Source organism: Mustelus asterias, chromosome 25, assembly GCF_964213995.1.
Source record: "Mustelus asterias chromosome 25, sMusAst1.hap1.1, whole genome shotgun sequence".
Classification (NCBI taxonomy): Eukaryota; Metazoa; Chordata; class Chondrichthyes; order Carcharhiniformes; family Triakidae; genus Mustelus; species Mustelus asterias.
This window is the reverse complement of record NC_135825.1, coordinates 11,757,016-11,783,459: the sequence shown is the minus strand read 5'-3', so window position 1 is coordinate 11,783,459 and position 26,444 is coordinate 11,757,016. Positions and strand designations below refer to the sequence as shown.

At 40.8% G+C, this 26,444-nt stretch overlaps 2 protein-coding genes across 2 annotated transcripts in view; one reads left to right on the top strand and one right to left on the bottom strand.

Annotated features, from left to right (window-relative positions):
- The window catches only part of LOC144511800 (guanine nucleotide-binding protein G(i) subunit alpha-3-like), a 34,425-nt gene extending 20,819 nt beyond the window's left edge, over positions 1 to 13,606 (top strand). Inside the window, exons 6-9 of the mRNA XM_078242135.1 lie at positions 7,064 to 7,193; positions 9,845 to 9,998; positions 10,457 to 10,669; positions 10,887 to 13,606. Of these exons, the coding sequence (XP_078098261.1) occupies positions 7,064 to 7,193; positions 9,845 to 9,998; positions 10,457 to 10,647 (475 nt within the window). The 3' untranslated portion in view covers positions 10,648 to 10,669; positions 10,887 to 13,606. The remainder of the gene's footprint in view (positions 1 to 7,063; positions 7,194 to 9,844; positions 9,999 to 10,456; positions 10,670 to 10,886) is intronic.
- A 6,387-nt stretch (positions 13,607 to 19,993) lies between these two features.
- LOC144511799 (uncharacterized) overlaps positions 19,994 to 26,444 on the bottom strand; it is an 81,920-nt gene continuing 75,469 nt past the window's right edge. Inside the window, exons 12-13 of the mRNA XM_078242134.1 lie at positions 23,300 to 23,453; positions 19,994 to 20,184 (exon numbers count right to left, since the gene is read on the bottom strand). Coding sequence (XP_078098260.1) covers positions 19,994 to 20,184; positions 23,300 to 23,453 — 345 coding nt within the window. The remainder of the gene's footprint in view (positions 20,185 to 23,299; positions 23,454 to 26,444) is intronic.

Sequence of the window (26,444 nt, the reverse complement as noted above, 5' to 3'; positions counted from 1 at the left end):
GTAGAGGAGGTTGTTAAGAAGGCGTATGGTGTGCTGGCCTTCATCAATCGAGGGATTGAGTTTAGGAGTCAGGACATAATGATGCAGCTTTATAAGACCCTCGTCAGACCCCACTTGGAGTACTGTGCTCAGTTCTGGTCGCCTCATTACAGGAGGGATGTGGAAATGATTGAAAGGGTGCAGAGAAGATTTACAAGGACGTTGCCTGGATTGGTTGGCATGCCTTATGAGGATAGGCTGAGGGAGCTCGGTCTTTTCTCCTTGGAGAGGTGACCTGATAGAGGTGTACAAGATGTTGAGAGGTATAGATCGGGTGGATTCTCGGAGGCTTTTTCCCAGCACTGAAATGGCTGCTACGAGAGGACACAGGTTTAAAGTGCTGGGGAGTAGGTACAGAGGAGATGTCTGGGGTAAGTTTTTCACTGAGGGTGGTGGGTGAGTGGAATCGGCTGCCGTCAGTGGTGGCGGAGGCAAACTCGATAGGGTCTTTTAAGAGACTTCTGGATGAGTACATGGGACTTAATAGGATTGAGGGTTATAGGTAAGCCAATATATAAGCCTAGGTAGGTCAGGACATGACTGGTGCAACTTGTGGGCCAAAGGGCCTGTTTGTGCTGTATTTTTTCTATGTTCTAAATGAGTAGAGAAAAACTTGAGGGAATAACGGAGAAGGAAATAACATGAACTAGTCTCAAATCTAGAAATGAGGGGAAAGGGAGCAGATTAAGAGAAAGCAGCAAAGGAGAAGTAAAATTATTTTTTGATTTGATTTACTATTTTACCATGTACCAAGATACAGTGAAAAGTTTGGAAAGAACAAACAGAATAGGGCATTCTAACCACATTGTCTTTGGCTGTTATTGTATTGGTTCTCGAAGTTAGAGAGAATGGCAGGGTAGGTGTGCTATTTGTGCACATTCTTGACTCATGAAATACTGAATCCCAGTAGCCATGTCCATGTTCAGGAACAGTACAACTGCTTTCAAGGTAACATAGCAATTCAAATAATGGCCTGAATAGTTTTCTTTCTACATGATGCATTGATAATAGATTTGTTGACTAGCAGACCCAGAAATGGCATGAAGAAAACCCTATGATGGAGAACTAAGGAACTATATGTCAGCATTTTTTTCCCTATTCTATTTCCTGCCTCAAATTGCTCAGGTACTGAATGCCAAAATTGATTTCTGAAAGAAATCTATCTGATTTGCATTTCAACCAAAACAGCCTTGCTATCTGAAAATTATTGCCTTCTGATATGAAATTATTTCTTTTTGGGCTCCAGTGTGCTTTGTAAGCTAGCACCTGTGGAAATTGTAACATGATGTGGAGATGCCGGCATTGGACTGGGGTAAGCACAGTAAGAAGTCTCTCAACACCAGGTTAAAGTCCAACAGGTTTATTTGGTAGCAAATACCATAAGCTTTCGGAGCGTGCTGCTCCTTCGTCAGATGGAGTGGTCTCTGTTCTCCAACAGTGCACAGACACAGAAATCAAGTTACAGAATACTAATTAGAATGCAAATCTCTACAGCCAGCCAGGTCCTAAAAGGTACAGATAATGTGGTTGGAGGGAACATTAAACACAGGTTAAAGAGATGTGTATTGTCTCCAGACAGAACAGCTGGTGAGATTATGCAAAACCAGGGGCAAGCTGTGGGGGTTACTGATAATGTGACATAAATCCAACATCCCGGTTTAGGCCGTCCTCATGTGTGCGGAACTTGGCTATCAGTTTCTGCTCAGCGACTCTGCGCTGTCGTGTGTCGTGAAGGCCGCCTTGGAGAACGCTTGCCTGAAGATCCAAGGCTGAATGCCCGTGACTGCTGAAGTGCTCCCCCACAGGAAGAGAACAGTCTTGCCTGGTGATTGTCGAGCGGTGTTCATTCATCCGTTGTCGTAGCGTCTGCATGGTTTCCCCAATGTACCATGCCTCGGGACATCCTTTCCTGCAGCGTATCAGGTAGACAACGTTGGCCGAGTTGCAAGAGTATGTACCGTGTACCTGGTAGATGGTGTTCTCACGTGAGATGATGGCATCCATGTCGATGATCCGGCACGTCTTGCAGAGGTTGCTGTGGCAGGTTTGTGTGGTGTCATGGTCACTGTTGCTGGGTAGTTTGCTGCGGACAATGGTCTGTTTGAGGTTGCGTGGTTGTTTGAAGGCAAGAAGTGGGGGTGTGGGGATGGCCTTGGCGAGATGTTCGTCTTCATCAATGACATGTTGAAGGCTCTGGAGGAGATGCCGTAGCTTCTCCGCTCCGGGGAAGTACTGGACGACGAAGGGTACTCTGTCCACCGTGTCCCGTGTTTGTCTTCTGAGGAGGTCGGTGCGGTTTTTCGCTGTGGCGCGTCGGAACTGTTGATCGATGAGTCGAGTGCCATATCCTGTTCTTATGAGGGCATCTTTCAGCGTCTGGAGGTGTCTGTTGCGATCCTCCTCATCCGAGCAGATCCTGTGTATTCGGAGGGCTTGTCCGTAGGGGATGGCTTCTTTTACGTGTTTAGGGTGGAAGCTGGAGAAGTGGAGCATCATGAGGTTATCCGTGGGCTTGCGGTATAGTGAGGTGCTGAGGCGACCGTCCTTAATGGAGATGCGTGTGACCAAGAATGCAACCGATCCTGGAGAGTAGTCCATGGTGAGTCTGATGGTGGGATGGAACTTGTTGATGTCATCATATAGTTGTTTCAGTGATTGCTCACCATGACTCCAAAGGAAGAAAATGTCATCGATGTATCTAGTGTATAGCATCGGTTGAAGGTCCTGTGCGGTGAAGAAGTCTTGTTCGAACCTGTGCATGAAGATGTTGGCATATTGAGGTGCGAATTTTGTCCCCATGGCTGTTCCGTGTGTCTGGATGAAGAACTGGTTGTTGAAGGTGAAGATATTGTGGTCCAGGATGAAGCGGATGAGTTGTAAAATTGCATCTGGAAACTGGCGGTTGACAGCATTGAGTACTGAGGCCGTTGCAGCAATGCCATCATCGTGGGGGATGCTGGTGTAGAGTACCGAGACATCCATTGTGACGAGGAGTGCTCCTGGTTCAACTGCTCCATGACCACGCAACCTCAAACAGACCATTGTCCGCAGCAAACTACCCAGCCTTCAGGAGAACAGTGACCATGACACCACACAACCCTGCCACAGCAACCTTTGCAAGACGTGCCGGATCATCGACACGGATGCCATCATCTCACATGAGAACACCATCTACCAGGTACACGGTACATACTCTTGCAACTCGGCCAACGTTGTCTACCTGATACGCTGCAGGAAAGGATGTCCCGAGGCATGGTACATTGGGGAAACCATGCAGACGCTACGGCAACGGATGAATGAACACCGCTCGACAATCACCAGGCAAGACTGTTCTCTTCCTGTGGGGGAGCACTTCAGCAGTCACGGGCATTCAGCCTTGGATCTTCAGGCAAGCATTCTCCAAGGCGGCCTTCACGACACACGACAGCGCAGAGTCGCTGAGCAGAAACTGATAGCCAAGTTCCGCACACATGAGGACGGCCTAAACCGGGATGTTGGATTTATGTCACATTATCAGTAACCCCCACAGCTTGCCCCTGGTTTTGCATAATCTCACCAGCTGTTCTGTCTGGAGACAATACACATCTCTTTAACCTGTGTTTAATGTTCCCTCCAACCACGTTATCTGTACCTTTTAAGACCTGGCTGGCTGTAGAGATTTGCATTCTAATTAGTATTCTGTAACTTGATTTCTGTGTCTGTGCACTGTTGGAGAACAGAGACCACTCCATCTGACGAAGGAGCAGCACGCTCCGAAAGCTTATGGTATTTGCTACCAAATAAACCTGTTGGACTTTAACCTGGTGTTGTGAGACTTCTTACTGAAATTGTAACAGAGCAAAGGTGCTACCATACTTGTTACTAGAGTTGGTGCAAATTTGATGGGCTGAATGGCCTCTTCTGCATTGTAGGGAATTTATGTATGGATATTGTCACGAACATGCATTACAGTCCTGAATTACTTGTAGGCATATTGAACTTTAAGGGAGGCATGTTTTTTAAAAGAAATACAAGCAAAGACACAGAGTCAAAGATGGCTGAGAATGTAAAGGGACCACCTTCTAGAAAACTCTGTGGATTATAGTTGACTGACTAGCCCCGAGATAACATGGAATGTCGAGTCTGAAAAGTGTCAAGGACTTCTTCAAGCAGAGGTTTGAAAAGGAGATAGAAAAAATACAAAAGACTGAACTTTAACCTCGTGGTTGCGGAGGCAATAGAGACTGATTCCTGTGACAGACATCCAAAACCTATCTCCTGTTGATTTGTATCTTAGAATGTGGAAATGTTTTGTGTTGAAAGAAAGAACATGAACTTTGGACACAAGACTTCTCTTTCAGGAATACACGGGACAGGGTCAAAAAGCTAGCTGCAGACCAGATTTATTTGTTTGGGTGAGTCCAGCAGAACTGACACAAACGATGTAATGGCTGCAACATATTGCCATTTATGGACAAGCTGAGGACTGATAGTTTATATCTAAACTTGAAACTTCTCATTCCTGATCTGTGTTGCATTTTATTATTATTTCGAGTTTTAATAACTAATAAACTTAGTCTTTCTTTGACTCAAGAAAGCCTGGTTAAATTGGCTCCTTCTAAAAAGTAAAATAAACATTTGGACTGGGGGAAGGGATCCTTTTAAACTAATCTTGTTGTGACAGCCATGGAGGAGAGTTAATAATGAAGGGGAGCCAGCTAATTTTTCCTCACCCAGGAGCATAACAAAATTGGGGTCCCATTCGAGGAGTTAACAAATTAGGGGACTTTGTCCAGGGGCTGGTTGTAACAAAACTGATGCCTGGGTGGGTTGCTGAGAAATCTCTAGGATGTCCTTTGGTTGCATCTGTGATAAACATTTTTGGTTGTATATTAGAGTTTTCCTTTTAAAACTCAATTTATTCAACTTTGTGGACCCAAGCTTATCTATACTATACATACCAAGCATACCTTAATGCTCTACTAGTATACATGCACATTATATACAGCTACAGCAATGAGTTACAGTAAAGTTGTAAAGGTTTACAGCATTGAAGCAGGCCCTTTGGCCCAACTTGTCCATGCGGCTCAGTTTTACCATTAAGCTAGTCCCAATTGCCTGCATTTGGCCCATATCCCTCTATACCAATATTACCTATGTAACTGTCTCAATGTTTTTAAAAAGACAAAATTGTACCCGCCTCTACTACTACCTCTGGTAGCTCGTTCCAGACACTCACCCCCCTTCTGTGAAAAAAATTGCCCCTCTGGACCCTATTGTGTATCTCACCTTAAACCTATGCCCTCTAGTTTTAGACTCCCCTCAATTTGGGAAAAGTTGTTGACTATCTAGCTGATCTATGCCCCTCATTATTTTATAGGTCTCTATAAGATCACCCCTAAGCCTCCTACGCTCCGGAGAAAAAAGTCCCAGTCTATCCAGCCTCTCCTTATAACTGAAACCAACGAGTCCCAGTAGCATCCTAGTAAATCTTTTCTGCACTCTTTCTTGTTTAATAATCTTTCCGGAATAGGGTGACCAGAACTGTACACAGTATTCCAAGTGTGGCCTTATCAATGTCTTGTACAACTTCAAGACGTCCCAACTCTTGTATTCAATGTTCTGACCAATGAAACCAAGCATGCCGAATGCTGCCTTCACCACCCTGTCATCTGTGACTCCACTATCAAGGAGCTATGAACCTGTACCCCTAGATCTCTTTGTTCTTTAACTCTCCCCATCACCCTACTGTTAACCGAGTAAGTCCTGCCCTGGTCCGATCGACCAAACTGCATCACCTACCATTTATCTAAATTAAACTCCCATCTGCCATTCATCAGCCCACTGGCCCAATTGATCCTTGCAATCCTTAACCACCTTCACTGTCCACTATGCCACCAATCTTGGTGTCATCGGCAAACTTACTAACCATGCCTCTTAAATTCTCATCCAAATCATTAATATAAATGACAAATAACGGTGAACCCAGCACCAATCTCTGAGGCACACCACTAGTCACAGGTCTCCAGTTTGAAAAACAACCTTCTACAGCCACCCTCTGCCTTCTGTCATCGAGCCAATTTTGTATCCATTTGGCTACCTCACCCTGGATCCCGTGAGATTTAACCTTCTGCAACAACCTACCATGCGGTACCTTGTCAAAGGCCTTGCTATAGTCCATGTAGACACCGTTGACTACATTGCCCTCATCTACCTTCTTGGTTACCCCTTCAAAAAACTCAAGCAAATTGTGTCTCAGAATACCTTCTAACAACTTACCCATTACAGACATTAGGCTCACCAGCCTGTAGTTCCCAGGCTTTTCCCTGCAACCCTTCTTAAACAAAAGTACAACATTTGCCACCCTCCAATCTTCAGGCACCTCACCTGTGACTATTGCTGATTCCAACATCTCTGCTAGGGGACACACACACACACACACACACACACACACACACACACAACATCCTGGGGTGCATTTCGCCAGGTCCCAGGGATTTATCTAACTCAATGCGCTTTAACACTTCCAGCACCTCCTCTGTAATATGTACACTCCTCAATACTATTTATTTCCCCAAGCTCCCTAACATCTATGCCTTTCTCAACAGTAAATACTGATGGGAAATATGAGAAAGTAGAATAGATTTGAAAAGTTGATGTGAGTCATGTCCTTAAAACGTGCCCTTGGGTTTCTGCCAAAAGTTGGATGCTCAGAGGCTACCACGTGCATTTTTAAAAATACATGCAGCTGTATTCTTTGAGTGGGTGTATCACATTCAATATTGTTATAACTTGTTGCCAGTTTGTTGCAGAGAATTCTGGATGTCTGCAGAAGCTTATGTCTACAGTTTAAAACTATTGCCCAGATTCTGCATGATACTCTATATATAGTATGTGTGTGCGTTTTATTAAATCATTTATTATAAAATCTGTGCAACATGTTACTATGTCAAAACCTATTCACACATTCCTAATTTATTGTGCCATTTTCAGAAGACTGGGGATGGTTCGTAATGTTAATTTAATTGCTTTCTGTCCATTTTAGAATGTTTGACGTAGGAGGACAGCGATCAGAGCGGAAGAAATGGATTCATTGCTTTGAAGGTGTAACTGCAATAATATTCTGTGTGGCATTAAGTGATTACGATCTTGTGCTTGCCGAAGATGAAGAAATGGTGCGTACATTGTGTGTTCTGGTTCTATGTTTGTCAGACAGCAAAGAAATAGACCAAGATTGTGTCCTTGCAGGGTTTCATTAATTGCCTGCTGCAATTGAGTACATACTAAAATTTAATTATTGTATTTTCACACCAGATTGTCATGTTCAAGATGAATGAAATTGATCATAAATATAAAGAATTTTAGTATTTGGATCCACATTCTGTCAAAAAAATTAATTTCATCAAGTTATTTTGATGGAGCACGGCTAACCTAGAACAGCTACCAGTTAAATTCTGAACGTAAAAACTTATAGCAGCAAATGGGACTGCGTAGTTAAAAAATAGTCTAAAGATAAACAGTGTAGTGTTGCAAGTCTTTAAAAGCATTTTCTTTTGGAGCTATGACTGAGGAAGCTAGATTTAAAATGGAATGCATTTCTTACTATTATACAGGTGAGGAAAGAAAACCTATTTAAGGGTTTGAAAATCATAGGAAGATCAACCAACAATAGTTTAATAAGGTGGTTTGCAGGAACACAATCCAAATACTTTAAAGATTATAAACAAGAGAAATAAATCAATGCTAACAGAAGAATCCAGAAAGTTTTTTCGAACAAGTTGCAAGGAGAAAAGCGAGTAAATACTTGGGTATATTAAAGGATCAAGTGTGTAAAATATAGATCGAATATCCTTTATCCCCATGTTTGAGAGTCGAACACATCTGAAAACTTAACATTTTTGGAATAATTGTGCAGTTACTTTGTATGTTAATAAAGCAATGTAATATTACAGGTGTGATGAATGGTATCAGGTAAGAAGTAGGGTATGGCAGAGTTGGCACATGGAGAAACAACCTAGTACAGTGGAGCCCTGATTTAGCACGAATTCGCGTATAATATGATGGTGTCATTGGGCCCTTTTTTTTCTGCTAATAATTGGCAAATTTAGTGCGATCCCGCTTTTTTCACGACCCTGCTTTTATGGACCCTAACCATCGTGTTATAATGAGGCTCCACTGTATTTGTAGACCATAGTCTAGGCAATTGTAACGCAAGTAGGCCTTGGTCTACCGTATATACAAAAGACATGAAAATTATCTAAATACCCAAACATAACTGGTCCCAAAGGTTTTGGATGAAGGATACTCGACTTGTATTTTACTCAGATTTTGGTAGGCCTTATACAATTTTCACAGGGGAAGATTATAGATAAAGGCCAGACACAGCAGGACTAGTAGAGTTCATAGAATCCCAACAGGGCAGTCGGAGGCCATTCAGCCCATCAGGACTGCGCTGACTATTTTTCCCAGGCCCACTACTCCGCTCTATGCCTGTAACTCCACACACTTACCATGGCTATCCATCTAATCAACACATCTTGGGACACAAAGGAGCAACTTAGCATGGCCAGTCCACCTAACCTGCACATCTTTGGACTGTGGGAGGAAACTGGAGCACCCAGAGGGGGGAAACAGAGGTTTGCAGGGGCAGCACAGTGGTTAGCACTGCTGCTTCAAAGCGCCAGGGACCTGGGTTCGATTCCCAGCTTGGATCACTGTCTGTGTGAAGTTTGCATGTTCTCCCCGTGTCTGCATGGGTTTCCTCCGGGTGCTCCGGTTTCCCCCCCATATTCTGAAAGACGTGCTGGTTAGGTGCATTGACCTGAACAGGCACCGGACTGCCAACTGGGGGAATTTCACAGTAACTTCATTGCAGTGTTAATGTAAGCCTGCCTTGTGACTAATAAACTTTACTTTATGTGTAGCAACAGAGGTCTGCACATGCACAATAGCTGGCTGGCTAATTAAGCCCTACTCACTGCCTCTAGTAGCTAGGAACAGTCTGGCCCATTTGTACATGCATTGATACACAAAATTGGAAGTTAAAAACTCACCCAAAAAATGGATCTGCAACTCTCCCATTTTCACACTAGCTGGACACTTATAGGGTGGAATTTTATGAGAAAAATTCTATGTAGTTTAAATGAAAGAGAGTTTATCAGAATGCATTCCGATTGGTTTGAATTTGTAAGAATATTTCATGCCAGATGAAATGTGCAAAAGTAAGCTGATGTGAATGCTCTGGAACCTCGCTTAAATTATCAGATCAATTAGTCAGTGGTAAGAACTGGTCTTGCAGTAATCACCTTGAGCAGGTTTTGACTAGATATTCATAAATAATTTAAAAGAAGGAAACACTAACCTTTTGCAAGATTGTTTTCATAGTCTCTTTTCAAGCTGATAGAGGTAAATATCTCCATCAACCATGAATGACATTTTGTTGGCTGAATAATTGAAATTAAACACCAGACCAATGTAAAGCATCAGTTTGCAGAATAATCAGTGCTGCTAGTTCAGAGAATTCACATTCCTCTTTCCAACCCGCCTTCATAACTTGATTTTATAAAGAGGACCAACCTAATCTTCTCCAGAAGTCTGCAATAAAATAAACCTCCTAAAAGTTGAATGATCTCGTAATACCTAAACATAAGGTGGAGGAATACTTGTTCTAGCTTTTCAGTGTGATATTTTTATGTACTAACATTGCCCAGTAATTATTTGGTGTGTTTTTCTTCGCTACAGGCATTTCTTGGATGCTTAATTAAGATGAGGATTAAACTGATCAAAGTATCTGTGCAGTACAAACAATAGCATTTTGTTTCCACAGAACCGAATGCATGAGAGCATGAAACTTTTTGATAGCATTTGCAACAACAAATGGTTTACAGACACATCCATTATTCTATTCCTGAATAAAAAGGATTTATTTGAAGAGAAGATTAAGAGAAGTCCTTTGACGATTTGTTACCCAGAGTATGCAGGTATGTTATTACACATCTTCGAATAACAGCTTTCAGTCTGATATGAAATTGTCTTGATCAAAATTAGATTTAATGCTTTGTTACATTAACATTGTGTCAAATAGCAGTGAATACAATTGCATAATCTAGCATTGCATCCCACCCAAACTTCATAGAATAGAGGATGTCTAGAGGTAAGTTAGATGTTTGATAATACTCATGGTGGTGATATTATAAACACAGCGGTATTTAACATGCTAGACTGCCAGGAGTTTTTAAATTCTGAAATGCATTGTACCCAGTAATACCATTGTTCACACATTCTGTAGAAATACGTAACCCTTTGTCAAATCAGTTTCAAAACTAAGTTCCATTAATGGTATCTGCAAATGTTATCATTGGTCCAAAATAAAATAGATTTTGTTTCTAATTTTTCCCCTCCTCGTCTAATGCAAACTAAATCATTAACTTTTGATCAGGATCCAACACGTACGAGGAGGCTGCAGCATATATTCAGTGTCACTTTGAAGATCTGAACAGGCGAAAAGAAACAAAGGAGATCTACACTCATTTCACATGTGCCACAGATACCAAGAATGTGCAGTTTGTGTTTGATGCAGTGACGGATGTCATCATCAAAAATAATTTGAAAGAATGTGGATTATACTGAGACTTGTTGAGAGTGTATCCAGGTGAGCGAATCTCAACTAAGATTTGCTACTAGCACACAAAATCTGTTTGCAGTATATTTTGTAAGGTGGGTAGGTGATTAAAGGAGCTGAAAGTTACTGGCCATTTAAACCAACTTTGATGAACACAGCAGACTAACATTACTGCTGGACGTAAAACATTTTAAACTGTATTTTACTTAGCAATTTTTGAAAACATCTGAAATTACTTTTTTTTTAGGTGTTCCTTTTGTTAATAAAAAGGAGCCTGCAGGTGGACCATTTTATTTCCTGGTTGTGCTGCCTGCCAAAGGGAACAGGTTAGAAGAAAAATGACTGCCGTCATGAGGGAGGCTGCATGCAAGATATTCATTCAATTACTAAATATGTATTATGAACACTTTTTTAAAATGGCATTTTAGTCTGAAATGAGTAGGTACCTAATGTACAGATTCAGCATTGTGTTCAAGAACATTTTGTTCATTCTTTTGTTCCCGATTATTCTGTCTTCTGTATGTTAATATGCAATTGTATTGATTGACCAAAAGATGGTGAAATCTATGATCATTAGATTACTTTTTTAAGAAAGCATTTCATCAAGTATTTTTAATCTGCATTTGTTGCCAAACATTGCTAAATTTTGTAACACCATGAATTGTTGGAACTTGTTTTGTCATCAACTAGCCATCAGTCCTTTTACTAGTTCTAAATAACATTTGGACCAATATGAAATTCAAGGATTGTATTATGTTGTTTCGTTAACATGCAACAAATTACATCGTCTAACATTGATAGTTCTGATTAGCCCATCCAAAGGAAAACCTGACTACAGTACTAACTTCTGGAGACCAACACCAATGCAAATTGCCCAGTTAGAATGCAGTATTAAGGTCCACAGAATATAGTGATTTACCAACGTCTGATAGTTTAGTATTCTGTAACTGGTTAAAATTATGCACTGCCGTTGGAATTTCATGTGCCATCTATTGTTCAAGGTTTGCCAAATATAAAAACACTGCAAAGCTTAAAATCTAGCCAGTTAAAATCAAACCAAAACTTTTCTAATCAATTAACCAGTATATATTGTACCTACTTTGATTTTGATTTGGCGCCTGTTATTTTTCTAAAATGCAGGGGTTTTAATCTGGAACTCAGTTGAAAAATAGAAACAACTTAAATTAAAAGGGTTTGGATGTCACGGTTATGATGTGTAAAGTGGTATGATACAACTGCCACTTGATGATTTTTATTATACAGTATAGCACTGCCATATAGACCCCAGAGTAAAATCAAATCCTCAAAAGCCTTAACCAATTTTACATAATATATTTATATATTGTGTATTGATAAAAACATTCTGTAGGAGCTTCCTGTTTTCCTCCATGCAAAGGCTATTTATTCCAAACATTTAACCATTCTTTGCCATAGTTTGTAATAACTTGCACTATAGTTGGTTAATTTGCCTTTGAATTGTTAAACATTGCCACATCTATGGTTACATTTCACTATGGTTTGTATCTTAACGATGGCAGTGCTTGGCACTGCTGCTTCACAGCGCCAGGGACCCAGGTTTGATTCCCAGCTCGGGTCACTGCCTGCGGAGTCTGCACATTCTCCCCTTTTCTGCGTGGGTTTCCTCCGTGTGCTCCCACAGTCCCAAAGACGTGTTGGTTAGATGCGTTGACCATGCTAAATTTTCCCTCAGTGTACCCGAACAGGTACCAGAGTGTGGCGACTTGGGGATTTTCACAGACCTCCCCCCCCCCCCCCGCGCCCCCCGCGCCACGCCACTCCCTACTACTCCAAAAAAGTAATTGTCACGTTCAGGCTATGTTGAAATTTAAAGTTCATAAGTCACTGTCTGGTTTTCTTTTAGAATGGTTCTGGTGTTCATTGAAATCTTAGGGTATTAATCTATGTTGAGTCAGTAATTGGAATATTTGTTACAGATATTTTTTACTTGAATTGCTTGCTTTTATGTCTGGGAAAACTCTCCTCGAGCAAATACAATTTTAAGGTGAAAAATTAAAATTAATGCTAAACCACATTTGGCTTAACAGGTTGTTGTGAGTGACTGAGTCAGTGGTGATTTTTTTTATTTTTAAGTGACTCAATCAACATAAAGTTGGAGCTTTGCTATGATGAGGCCCAGCTTTGGATTCCATAGTGATTGCATTTCCAATGGCCCAAGCACCCATTTACAGTTTGTATTGCACACAAATGTTTTATCCTACTAGGTCCTCTAGATTTTTTCCATGTGCTGGCCCTTCTGAATAAACAATTATGTTGTTTCAGTTCCTATTACTCCTATATTTTAGGTAACAAAGACTATCTCATAAAGCATGGAAAGGCATTCCTTCTATGGTCTGCCACTCTGCTGGGATAGGCCTCAAGTTTGGAAGAATTTTCTTTACGTATGAATTATGATATCAAATGTGAAACCACAAACTATTACTTATAAGGGAGTTGATACATATTTGGACTCAGATTTTAAGGTTATGAGTCAACTGGACAATCGGATTGAAATAGACCAGTCTAAACAGGTGCTGAAGAGCATCCTTTTGCCTAATTTTAATGATCTGAGTCGCAGTACTTTTGGCAGGAATTCATCTGCAGCCCATGGAGCATTGTAGGAGGGTGGAGGACTTTTTAAAAAATGAAATCATGGCCAATTTGAGCTGCATGTAATCCAAGATATGCTAAACAATAACTTGGTAACCTTCATTATTTCAATGTGTAGTAAAGCTCAATCTTCGGTTTCTGTAACTGTAGACTTTAAATCATAATCTGAGACATCTGTGGGGAAACATGACCCATTGTATATCAATATTCATATGTATAAATGTAGAATACCACAGTTCAGTGGGAACAGTAACCAATGCAAACTCTAAGACAGTTTCATTTCTATAGGTATGCTGTGCATTTTAAGAATAAAGGCAGTTGCCAGCTGTACTTCTATGATTTATAGGCTGTGACTTATGAAATGCTTTACATCTCAAAGCTGTTGGTGTGGTTTGGCTTTCTTCAACCTTTTATGAACGCAATTTTTCCTGAAATTCCAAACGGTTTACTCATTTGCTGATTTCTTGCAACCAGAAAGGTCATCCACTAATTTATAGCGGGGGATTTCTCGTAGAAGTCTCATGTAGAGTGGTGCATGGGATCTCTGGTTTGACATGAGGATTGAACATGTGGGAGTCAGTGATGGGCTGTAAGGAAGAATAAATTAAAGCATAGCAATGGGGGTGGGAGTCTGAAGAGAGTTTCAGCATTAAGAAAGCATGATCTGTCTGCATGTGCAAGTTTGGAGGTGGCTATTGGTTCATTGTCAGGAGCCACTTTGGTGAATAAGAGTTCTCTGGTTGCATCTATTGGGCCTGAGGTCTTAAGGTAATGAGTAATGGAAAAATATTTTGGAGGCTATAAAAATAGGGACTTGCACAGAGGGTCAGTCACACTTATGTACATTTGTTATCCCAAGAGGAAATTTACCTGAAAACTTGCTTATAACTGGAGGCATGTACATGAATAAAATACTTCTGATGCAGGTTGAGCCATGTTTTCTGTCGTGGTGCACATGGAGAGCTGTCTTAAATGAGTGCATGGCCTACAACCAGTAGAATGTATCTGTCCAGTACTAATAAATATTGCCTTACATTTTTCATGTTTTGAAGAATATTAAAATATTTGTTTCTCAAAGTAGCATTCAGTAAAATTCTAACATGTCAATGCCTGAACATGGGTTTATTTTGGACCAAGTTGCTACATAGCAAATTCCTAATCTCCAATCAGGAAGAATAACAAAACAAATGGAAAGAAAGATGGTCATTACAAGACAAGTAAGCATTGGCAGTTTACACTTTTTTATACGTTTCAGAAGGCTGTTGGCAAATGCTTTGACAGGATTAGCTGTCTGCTTTGAGGATTTACAGAGGGAAGAACTTTGTTTACCTTGGTTTGCTGTACATAATAATGACTCATCTGTTCACATTTGAGTCCATTTGATGTCCTTGATAATACCTCAACATGTTTCAACATTGACTCTTGCTAAATCATAGTTATTTGGATAACTTAATCATTGACAATGAACTGTGATATTTTCTAATAGCTCTTCTAATCGTCTAATGTATTGTTTGTCTTTTTAAAGAACTATAAATACCTGTTGACTATGTATTTTGTAAATTTGTGCCACATTGCTATTATCAGTTTCATTCAATTTAGTAAACTAGTTGTTTTAACATCTAATGCTTTTTGGGTTAAACTTTTGATTCTTGTCTGTGTAGACTTCCTTTTGTTACTGTAGTGACAGTTCTAAATGGATAAAATATAAATAACATGGAGCTTGGGATTGTCATTGGACTCTTGTTTTGACTCTCGCTACTGCAGTGAATATTTGCTTTTAGGAAAAGAGATAAAGCCTTATTTTGATGAACAAAAGAGAAATAATCAACATCCAACTTTGAATGTCATTGCTCTGTCATAACCCATAATCTATGTACTTCAGTTAAACTGCAAATTTTAAATTGATACCTGACCACCAGGTTTGTCGACCAGGAGCCTTAACTGTAAATTATTTCCTTTTGTGGTGCTGTTGCAACATTAATGTTAAGTTACCATATGAACTATATTGGAACCTTTTGATTTGGCCTCAATACTTAATGTTCATGGGGAGAAAAGACAATTCCCACATGTAGGTCAAGGCCTGAATCTATGCAATTGTTATCGATAGGCTACGTTTGGAAGGGAAGTTATAAACAACTTTGGTTGTTCTAAGAAATTCCATTTCAATGTTAACATATTTGCACCATCTGAAATTTAGAACCTTTTTTATTTGTAACAAGCTGATGCCTTTATACATCTACAATTCAGATAGAACCTTGGACAAAATATCTGCAACCTGACTGAGCCCATAGACAACTCGCCGCTCAACCTTAATTTTTTAAAAAATCAGTTCTTTTTAAATTCTAATTACTACAAACTAGAAATTTTAAGCAAAATAACGTGTATAACAGTTGCCAAAAAATTTTTGAAATTGCTATATGGGTGCTAACAATGATGTTTTTGATATTCTCTGCCTTTTGGAGAAAATGCAGGGCACGCTTGTGCTACTGTTTGTACATGAGAAGTGATGTTTACTTGCTACAGTAGATCATTGACTATAGCTTGAGGACATGGATCCAAAATTACCCCAATATTACCTGTGTTTATCTTGAAACTCGACCTGCATCACCTAAGGCTACAAATGCTCACTCACTCACTTGCTCATGTTTATCGAATACCTTATGGTTAAAATACTTAATCTTAATTATTGGCAAGCGCTCTCAAGCTTAGAATAAATACTAAGCTTTTATAATGGTGTCAATATTGGGTGAGGCTTTATAATACTTTCCATGATTGTTTAAATGGCTAGTCATGCCAGACACTTGGCTGTTGTCCGACTATTTTAAGTGCCATAATGCTGCCAGTGAATGTGAAACCCATACGATGACAAAAACCAGTGCTTTAAAGAGAGCAGAATGAACATGAATCAATTTCATACCTCTGTCTTAACCAGTTACTTAATCCCCATCTTGGGCAATACATATTAGCTCTGTGCAGCATTATTTTTGTACTGAGATGGCTGTCTTTTCACTTAGAAAAAAAAAAGCTGAAATGGATCAATAGGGATAAAAGTGAATAATCTGTTAGAAGAAACAAGATGCTGGAAAAACTGTCGGTCTGGTAGCACTAATATTTGCCCATCAACGAAACATTTTATATCAATTGGGATATACTAACCTTCGATGCTTTATATCTTTTCATATACCTATTTGGTTCACATGCCATTAGACTCTTATTGCAGCAAAGCAGAAAATGAAGATGGTTGAAATGCCAAAATAAAGATGCAATTGGAATTTTAATTCCTAAAATTCTTGATGCATTTTTAACATCTGTAATAATTCTCATTTATTTAAAAGTTGCATTCTTTTTAGAAATTTCTAAAAGCTGATCATTAATGCAAATAAAATTGTTTTGGCTGTGATCTTCAAATGTTGTGTTCTGACCATCATGCAGTTCAGCTGAACATTTGTGTTCATGGCAGCATCTAGTAATGTTCGCAATTCAAATTTTATAAATGTGTACATGGAAGGAAAGTACGGTGATGAGGCATAATGTTTCTAAAAGTATAGATAATTTCCAACAATTGTTGTGAACCCTACCTATAGGAGTAAAACCAGTGATTTCCCTTATCAATCAAATAGGTTCAAATCCATGAGGAGTAAAAACTGAAACTATAGCTATACGGTGGCATAGTGGTTAGCACTGCTACCTCAGTGCCAGGGACCTGGATTTGATTCGCAGCTTGGGTCACTGTGTGGTGTTTGCACGTTCTCCCCATATCTGCGTGGGTTTCCTCCGTGTGCTCGGTTTCCTCCCACAGTCTGAAAGATGTGCTGGTTAGGTGCATTGACCCCGAACAGGCGCTGAAGTGCGGCAACTAGGGGAATTTCACAGTAATTTCATTGCAGTATTAATGTAGCCTTACTTGTGACTAATAGATAAATAAAACTTTACTAAATAAGCTATATACACTTAGATGTTATGTTATGCAACTTGCAGGAAGATGGTATTCCTGTAATCTTGATGGCAATCTTCCCCATGAATGTTTTCCATCTTATCATAATGCCTGTTTTAGTCTTCACTTTTGAAGTGTTATACAAAAAAAAAGACTTTTTAAACAGATGCTACATGCCCTGACTGTTGCTAGTTAATGTTTGATTTTATTCATCTTGAAACCTCTAAATTTTAAAAAAGAATGCAACTTTTAAATAAATGAGAATTATTACAGATGTTAAAAATGCATCAAGAATTTTAGGAATTAAAATTCCAATTGCATCTTTATTTCCAAATGGAAGAGGGTAGTTCAGCTTTTGTCTTGCATTGTTCATTTTTGTGATAAATGCATCAGCAGAAAGTCCGAGAACCGTTGAAAGATTAGTCACTGATTTAGGTCCATTCCCCTCTCTTTTTAATGCTGTTTTTATTAATGAAGTGTTTGGGACCTGAAAGCAATACAGTATGCATGGCAAATTATACATTTTTTTATTTTGGTATCTTGCTGGTGAGGTAAGATGACTTTGGAGAACTTGGTTGTGCACATTCAGCAAAGGTAAGCAGACACATTTCAGAAAACTGGAAAGACTGGAGCCTGAAGGTCCTGGGGGTGCAAAACGTACATTAAGGTTTCAAGATGAATAAAATCAAACATTAACTAGCAACAGTCAGGGCATGTAGCATCTGTTTTAAAAAGTCATTTTATTTTTGTATAACATTTCAAAAGTGAAGACTAAAACAGGCATTATGATAAGATGGAAAACATTCATGGGGAAGATTGCCATCAAGATTACAGGAATACCATCTTCCTGCAAGTTGCATAACATTCTAACTTGCCATTTTGCCTTCACTGCTGTATCAAGTTCCTGAAATTTCCTACCTTACACCATCGTGGAAAAGGACTGCAGTAGCTCAAGGTGAAGGGATAAGCAATGTAATGGCATCAAACGCATACAACGGGGGTAAAATTTTGATGAGTTAAATGTACCTGAAATATAACCTGTGTACTGTCTTCTGTTTTGCTACCATGATTTTAGGAAAACTCTTTAAAATGAGAAATGGAGACTGAATTAAGATGCCACGAAAGCCTTCACATACCAAAACAGATGATTTAAAGAGGTATTTGAAATATTCAAGCTGTGTAAGATAGGGGAATTATAGAATGGAACATAATTCCTCCCTTTAACATTGCTCCTACCCTGTGACCATCTGATGTACAATAACAGCTAAAGTATATGATGGGAAATCAAGTGCTGAGTTGTTTAAACCTGCTCTACTTCAGTAGTTTATACATTTTTAAATTAGATGTAATGTCACAAAACAGACGGAGAACAATTTTTGGTATATTCTAATATGGAAGACTATTAGAAACCACACCATTTTGTTTTTGGGAGTGATTGCAATAATGATTGTAACTGGTAAATAAACACTAATTTGGATTGAGGGGTGTATATGAACAATGTCCTTCACATGAGACTTTAAAGCAAAGCTCGGTCTGCCTAAAAAAGTGTAAAAGATGCCATTGTGATTTTCAAAGTAGAGCAGAGGTTTCCCCTGATTTATCTCTCCAAACAATGTCATTAAAACATTATCTGGTCATTATGCTATAATTCCTTGTCTTGCTGTGTAATTATCAGTGAGATGTTTTGGGACATCCTGGGTTTTTGAAAGGTGCTGAATAAATAAGTTATTTATATGATTAGGTTGGTTTTGATTCTCGTGCATTTCATTGATTATTTTCTGGTTTGGAGAAAAATTACTTAGGCATAACTAAATTGTTATCCTACATGATTGGATTTTTCCCTCAGCAACTAGATGTTTAGTAAAAAATTTCCTGATGGGTGATTTCCTTCTGGATTGTTAAATTAGAATCATAGAATCCCCTACAGTGCAGAAGAGGCTATTCGGCCCATTGAGTCTGTACTGACTTTCTGAGAGTATCTTACCCAGGCACCCTTCCCTGCCCCATCCCCCTAACCCCACACATTACCTATGGCTAATTCATCTAACCCTCGCACTGTGGAACATTACAGGGCAATTTAGCATAGCCAACCCACCTAACCTGCGCAGCTTTGGACTGTGGCAGGAAATCGGTGGTAACCCAAGCCCGGTGGAAACCCAAGCAGACCAGTGGAGAAGGTACGAACTTATCACAGTCACTCAAGGCCGGAATTGAACCCGGGTCCCTGAAGCTGTGAGGCCACAGTGCTAACCACTGCAACTGTGCCACCCCTTAGTTATATTTATGTTAAACAGTAGGGTTATTTCTGCACAACCATCTGTAGGATTCTGGGAACTTGCATTTAGAATGGGCTCCTCCACTATCTGTTGTGAAAACAATTGTATGCAATCATAGGTTTACTCATTGCTTAATATTACATCATAGTTACTTTGAGTGTGGCGTCCAGTTAGGAAACAAGACATTCAAGCACTGGACTTGACGCAGAGGGGAAATGAGAAATAACTACTTTGTGCAATAAGTGATAACTTTCTGGAAGTAGCTACCAACGAGGGTGGTGGGATTGGAGATGGTCAATGATTTCCAAAGGAAATTGAATGGACACTTGAGTGAAGTAAACTTGCTGGGTAACCAGGATAGAGATGGGGAATGGAACTGACTGGACTGCTCAAGAGACGGCCAAAATGGACTTGATGGGCTGAATAGCCTGTGTTGCAATAGCTATGATTCTATTAAAATTTATCTTGAAGGCAAGTGAAAATACACTGTTTTACAAAACGTTCCTACATACCTGTTCAGAAAAGGCCGCAGTCTTTAAGATTTTCTTTAATGATGATGTCTTTCACAGCATCAAACACAAACTTGACGTTTTGCGTGTCAGTGGCACACGTCATGTGTGAATAGATTTCTTTAACATCTTTTCGCATGTTGAGGTCTAGGAATTGATTCTTGATGTAATTACCAGCATCATCATATGTGTTGGAGCCTAGAGATAGAACGCAAAGAGTTTACTCCCCATGTTGCACTGAAACATGGTTTATGGTCAGTCCAACAGAATGTTCAACATCACATGACTCAAGCCATTGTAAATCTGCTAGCATTTTCAAGAAACTCTTGAGTGTTCAAATATTTTAGTTACTGCAGGAGTAAGCCCAGTCTGAATGCACATTTCTAGTCCGTTACAAACCCCTCAAGATGGCAAGGATGGTAATGCTTTTCTTAGATGACTGTTGCTTGGCAGTTGGTTGGAGTTTTACTTGCAATATCATAGAATCCCTACAGTGCAGAAGGAGGTCATTTGACCCATCAAGTCTGCACTGGCTCTCTGACAGAGCTTCATACCAAGGCCCACTGTCCTATCCCTTAACCCCATACATTTATACTGCTAATCCCCCTAACCTACACATCCTGGGAGGGGCAATTTAGCTTAGCCAATCCACCTAACCTGCACATTTTTGGACTGTGGGAGGAAACCCACGCAAACACAAGAAGGTGTAGACTCCACACAGACAGTGACCCGAGGCTGGAATCAGACACAGGTCCCTGGCACTGAGGCAGCCATGCTCACCACTATCTCTCCCATATATGTCAGGCTAAACATGAAAGTTATGACAATTCCTGTTGCAGGTTGATATGGGCTGCTTCATTATCATAAGATTTTTGAATGGAATTGTTAGCAATCTATCCCACTCATGGCATAATGGGTCACTGAAGATGGATGGTTCCCTGGCCTCTAGTAAATGAAACAATCCCAACTACCTGTTAATAGTTTTTTTGTCTTCATTTGGTAGATGTTCACTATTCTTTGCACTGAAAAAGTTGCTTCCCTTCATGCAGTTACATTCCGCAGTTAGGGTGGCACAATGGTTAGCACTGCTGCCTCAACGCCAAGAACCTGGGTTCGATTCCCGGCTTGGGTCACTGTCCGTGTGGAGTCCGCACATTCTCCCTTGTCTGCGTGGATTTCCTCTGGGTGCTCCGGTTTCTTCCCACAGTCCGAAAGACGTGCTGGTTAAGTGCATTGGCCATGCTAAATTCTCCCTGTGTACCCGAACAGGTGCCAAAGTGTGGTGACTAGGCAATTTTCACAGTAACTTAATTGCAGTGTTAATGCAAGCCTACTTGTGACACTAATACTTAAACTTGAGTTTTCTTTTGCCCACCTTTTCTATGGGGCTGGATTTTATGGTCCCCTGTTGGGTGGTTATTTTGCCCAGGGGGTGGAGGGTGGCAGCGAGAGTACGTAAAATATGATGGATGGGTAGCCCTCAGTCTGCTCGCCCACCCCAAACCATTCTCATAATGCAGAGGGGTGGGTTAGTTGCCCCCTCACCTTTAGGGCAATTGAGGTCCTTAAATGACCACCTGAGGACCGCAGTGTGCTTCTACAGCCAATAGTGGAAAGTGGGCAAGAATGGGAAGGCTGTTTTTTTCAAAGTTAGTTAAAGGAAAAGGATACATCATTTGGGGAGGTGGGGTGAGGGAGTTGCCTGTGTACAGTGGGGGCATCCCCCCTAAAATTGTACCTCACTCCACCCCCCCCCCCCCCCCCCCCCCCAAGTACCTGCCTGGTCTCCAAAACCCACGCCTCCTCTCACCACCATCCCTAGATTATTTGATCCCTTCCCTTATCTGTCTCCAATGTCTATAAAACACTTTGTGGTCTTCCTTGCAGTGCCCAATCCTCTCTTCTAGTGCTGCTGAGTCTACAAGAGCTCCTGGCCAATCAGACTGGTGAGTAATGTGCCCTCTGTAAAATTCAGCTGTGAATTTGGCCCAACACATGTCCATATGTTTTTATTGGATAGCTTGAAATGTCAGTTCTCCAAACTTGACTTGTTTATTCAAAGAAGAATCATAGTAAAGTTTATTTTAGTCACAAGTAGGCTTACATTAACACTGCAATGAAGTGAAAATCCCCTAGTTGCCACAATCCAGCACCTGTTCGGGTACACTGAGGGAGAATTTAGCATGGCCAGTGCACCTAACCAGCACATCCTTTGGACTGTAGGAAGAAACTGGAGCACCCGGAGGAAACCCACACAGAAACGGGGAGAATGTGCAGACTCCGCACAGACAGTGACCCAAGTCAGGAATCGGACCTGGGTGCCTGGTGCTGTGAGGCAGCAGTGCTAACCACTGTGCTGCCCTGGAATCCCTACAGTGCAGAAGAAGACTATTTGATCCATCAAGTCAGCACTGACTCTCTGACAGAGCATCGTACCTAGGCTCTATCCCCTGTATTTACTCCACTAATCCCACTAACCTCCACATCTTGGGACACTAACGAGTAATTTAATATGGCCAATGAACCTAACCTGCGCTTCTTTGGACTGTGGGAGGAAACCAGAGTACCTGAAAGAAAGCCACACAGACACAGGGCGAATGTGCAAACTCCACACAGTCACCCAAGACTGGAATTGAATCCGGGTCCCTGGCGCCGTGAAGCAGCAGTGCTAACCACCCTGCCACCTTATTATTAAATTGCACTTAGAACTGTCTGATGGTGTGGGAGACTATTTTCTATGGCATGGAATAACTAAGCTGTGGTCGCAAGTGTGATCCCAGGTCTTCTGTGCAGTTAAACCAGATAGATCCACATATGGTCAACAGTGTTATGCAAGATCAGTATTGGGTCTCGCAATGACTGGCCTAAATTCCCTTACTATGTTTCAACCCTTACTGTTACAGAATCAAGAGGCAATACAGCATTGACTTGTTGAACACACCTCGCCTGTAGCATACCTCTGGAGTATTAGTTTAAATCAAATTGTGGAAAAAAGAACCATAGATTCAAAGTATAATTCTTCTAAATACTGATTGGAATATTGAAGGCACCAAACAGGTATTACTAATGTGATTGATATTCCTTATCAATTTGGAATGACAGTGACAAATTTGATGGGGTATCGGCCAGAGCAATGATCAAATTTACTGACCACAACTGGAGAATTAAAAGAAAAACACAAAACAGCAGTGGACACTTGAAGGTTAAACATTAAATCATTTGAGTTGAGTAAGAAATGGTTTGTCAATTTTATCTATTTGAACTCGCGAATCATGTTTCCCTCTTAGAAATTGGAAAGAGAAATAGGAAGTACCATCATAATCCGGGAAGCAGATGCTTAGATGAACTTTTTGGATTTTTTCCTTGAAAAGATCCTTCTTATTCAAAAAGAGCACAATGGAGGTGGCTGCAAAGTACCTGTGGTTGCAAATACTGTTGAACAGATGGAGGCTCTCGTGCATTCGGTTCTAGAGGAAATAGAGATGCTGAAACCATTTTATTGTAGTGGAGGAGGAACAAAAAGGCATGAATGTGAAATGCAGGAGAATATTCTCTACTCATAAAGTGGTCAGAGAACAGTGGACTGAGGCAATAAGGAGATGCCAGAGAAACACATGAGGGAGAAAGGAAACAGGGCATGCTGTGAATTAAATGAAGGGGAGGGAGGGAGAATTCATAGAATCCTCCAGTTCAGCAGGAGGCCATTTGACCCATGGAGCCTGCACCGACGACAATCCCACCCAGGGCCCTATTCCCTTAATCCCACTTATTTACCCTGCTTGTTCCCTGACACTTGGGGGCAATTTAGCACAGCCAATCCACCTATCCCGCACATCTTTGGACTGTGGGAGGAAACCCATGCAGACAGGAGAGAATGTGCAAACTCCACACACACTGACCCGAGGCTGGAATCGAGCCCAGGTCCCTGGCGCTGTGAGGCAGCAGTGCTTGCCACTGTGCCACCATGCTGTCCTAGCTCCTCCCATGGAGGGAGGACGCTTACATGGAGCATATGCACTGGTGTGGAGCAGTTCTTGTGTTGCATGTTCTATGTAAACATTTCTCCCTCTTATCTCTACTATAGCATCCCAACATCAACTGTGTGATTTCTCAGCTGATTTCTCTACCTTTGCCAAAATTCTGGTTCCCAACATTTTCTGGTCTATTTTTGGAGTAAGTTTGGGTAATAATTCAGACAAGAGGCTGGAATCCTTGATTATCGAATTGTACAGTGCATTAGGAATTCATTTGGTCAATCAATCCTATATCAACTTTTTAAAAGTGCGTTTAATTACTCCCACTTCACTGTTTTCTCCCCATTGTCCGACAGAACTTTCCTTTTCAAGTATATAATCAATTCGCTTTAAAAAGTCTCTAATGAATTTGCTCCCATCGTCGGCAGTGAGTGCGTTCCAGATCTTAACTCAAAAACAGAAAATGCTAGAAAATCTCAGCAGGCCTGACAGCATCTGTGGAGAGAGAATAGAGCCAACATTTTGAGTCAGGATGACCCTCGTCTAAATTTGACACAATGTCCTAGTTGAACTTGAGTGCGTTAAGTCTGTGTACACTTCCTGCTGCCTCAGCAAAGCAGCCAGTATAATTAAGGACCCCACGCACCCCGGACATACTCTTCCACCTTATCCTGTTGGGAAAAAATCTGAGGTCATGTACCAACCGACTCAAGAATAGCTTCTTCCCTGCTGCCATCAGACTTTTGAATGGACCTACTTTACATTAAGTTGATCTTTCTTTACACCCTAGCTATTACTGTAACACTACATTCTGCACTCTCTCGTTTCCTTCTCTATGTACGGTATGTTTTGTGTGTATAGTGCATAAGAAACAATACTTTTCACTGTATACTAATACATGTGACAATAAATCAAATCAAACCAAAGGTGTCACCAGGATTGTTGCTCAGGCGACTGGAGGAAGACAGCTCCTGCCACAATGTAAAGTATTGATTATTAGCTACTCTGCCGGGACCAGGGAAGTTAGGGACTGAATAATAACAATAGAGTTTACAGTTACCCTTTGATCACACAATGTTGCCTCCAAATTCGCATTTAGTTTTCTGACGTGCTAATTTTTGTGGATTAATTTGTCAAGTTACCTGAAACAGGCCTGAAATCTGATTTAAAGATGGCTTCTGTCCATGATTCGCCTTTTTTGATGGCGCACAATTTAATTTAAATTAGATCAAAGCCGGAATTCTCAGATGTCATACGTGCTGTCGCCTCTGCCAGCGAGAACAGAGAATTTGGCATCCAGCCAAATCTCCATTCATTGAATTCTGACCAAATCTCTTGAGTAACACTTTGCTGCTGCAACAACAACCTGCATTGATGTGGCATCTTTAAAGTCACAGGAGTGTAATCAAACACAGCTTGGCACAATGATATGAAAGGAAAATACTGCGGAAGCTGGAATCTGAAACAGAAACAGAAAACGCTGGAAAAACTAATTAACTCCAGGCTTGCAATCTTCCCAGATTTATGCTTCCCTCCAGGTCTGGTCACATCTGTGGAGAGAAAAAACAGTTAATGTTTCTCGTCTGTATGACACTTCTTCAGAGCTTCTGAACAAGAGCCATACAGACTCGAAACATCAACTCCATTTTCTTTACGCAAAATTTGGCACAAGTTGGGTAAGGATCAGGAGAAAAGGCTCCATTATCAATGGAGGTTTAAAGGAGCGTTAGAGAGAGGTTTGTGTGTGTGGGGTGGGAGGGGAGGTGGATGGGGGTTGGGAGAGGGTGGATGTTTGGAATTCCAGAGCTTGGTGTCTAGACTGCTGAAGGCACAGCTCCCGAGGATGAAAAGTTAAGAATTGAGGATGCGAGGGAAGCATAGATCTGGGGAGATTGCAAGGCTGGAGTTGATTACAATGATAGGGAGAGGTGAGGCTATGGGGGAATTTGAAAACAAGGTTAGGAATTATGAAATTCTAAGTTTTTGAATTTTGTACTGAGAGACAACACTCGGATACAGAAGGGAGCGGCAAAACACGGGTTAGTAACAACCACAGCCCATCTGCTTCTCATCGCAGAGGGTGGTGAACTTGTGGAACCTGCTGCCCCTTAGCGCGGAGGAGTCTGAATCGTTGAATAGTTTCAAGAAAGAGATAGATATATTTCTAATAAAAAGAGGATATGGGGACCAGGTGGGGAGGTGGATTTGAGACCAGGGAGAGATCAGCCATGATCTGATTGAATGGCGGAGCAGGCTTGAAGGGCTGAATCTGCCTGGTTCTGCTCCTAATTCCTATGTTCCTATCTCCAGCTGCTGGGACAGTGAGAACGATTGGGAACTTCACAGTGATACTTGAAGGAAATTCTGAGCATGTCTGATACAGCTCACCCCCCAAGAGTTTCATTATCCATCAGAAAATTTCTTAGAAAGCTAATCACTCCTTGTTAGGTCACCAGCTGAGATGAAATCTTCCACAGATGTTTA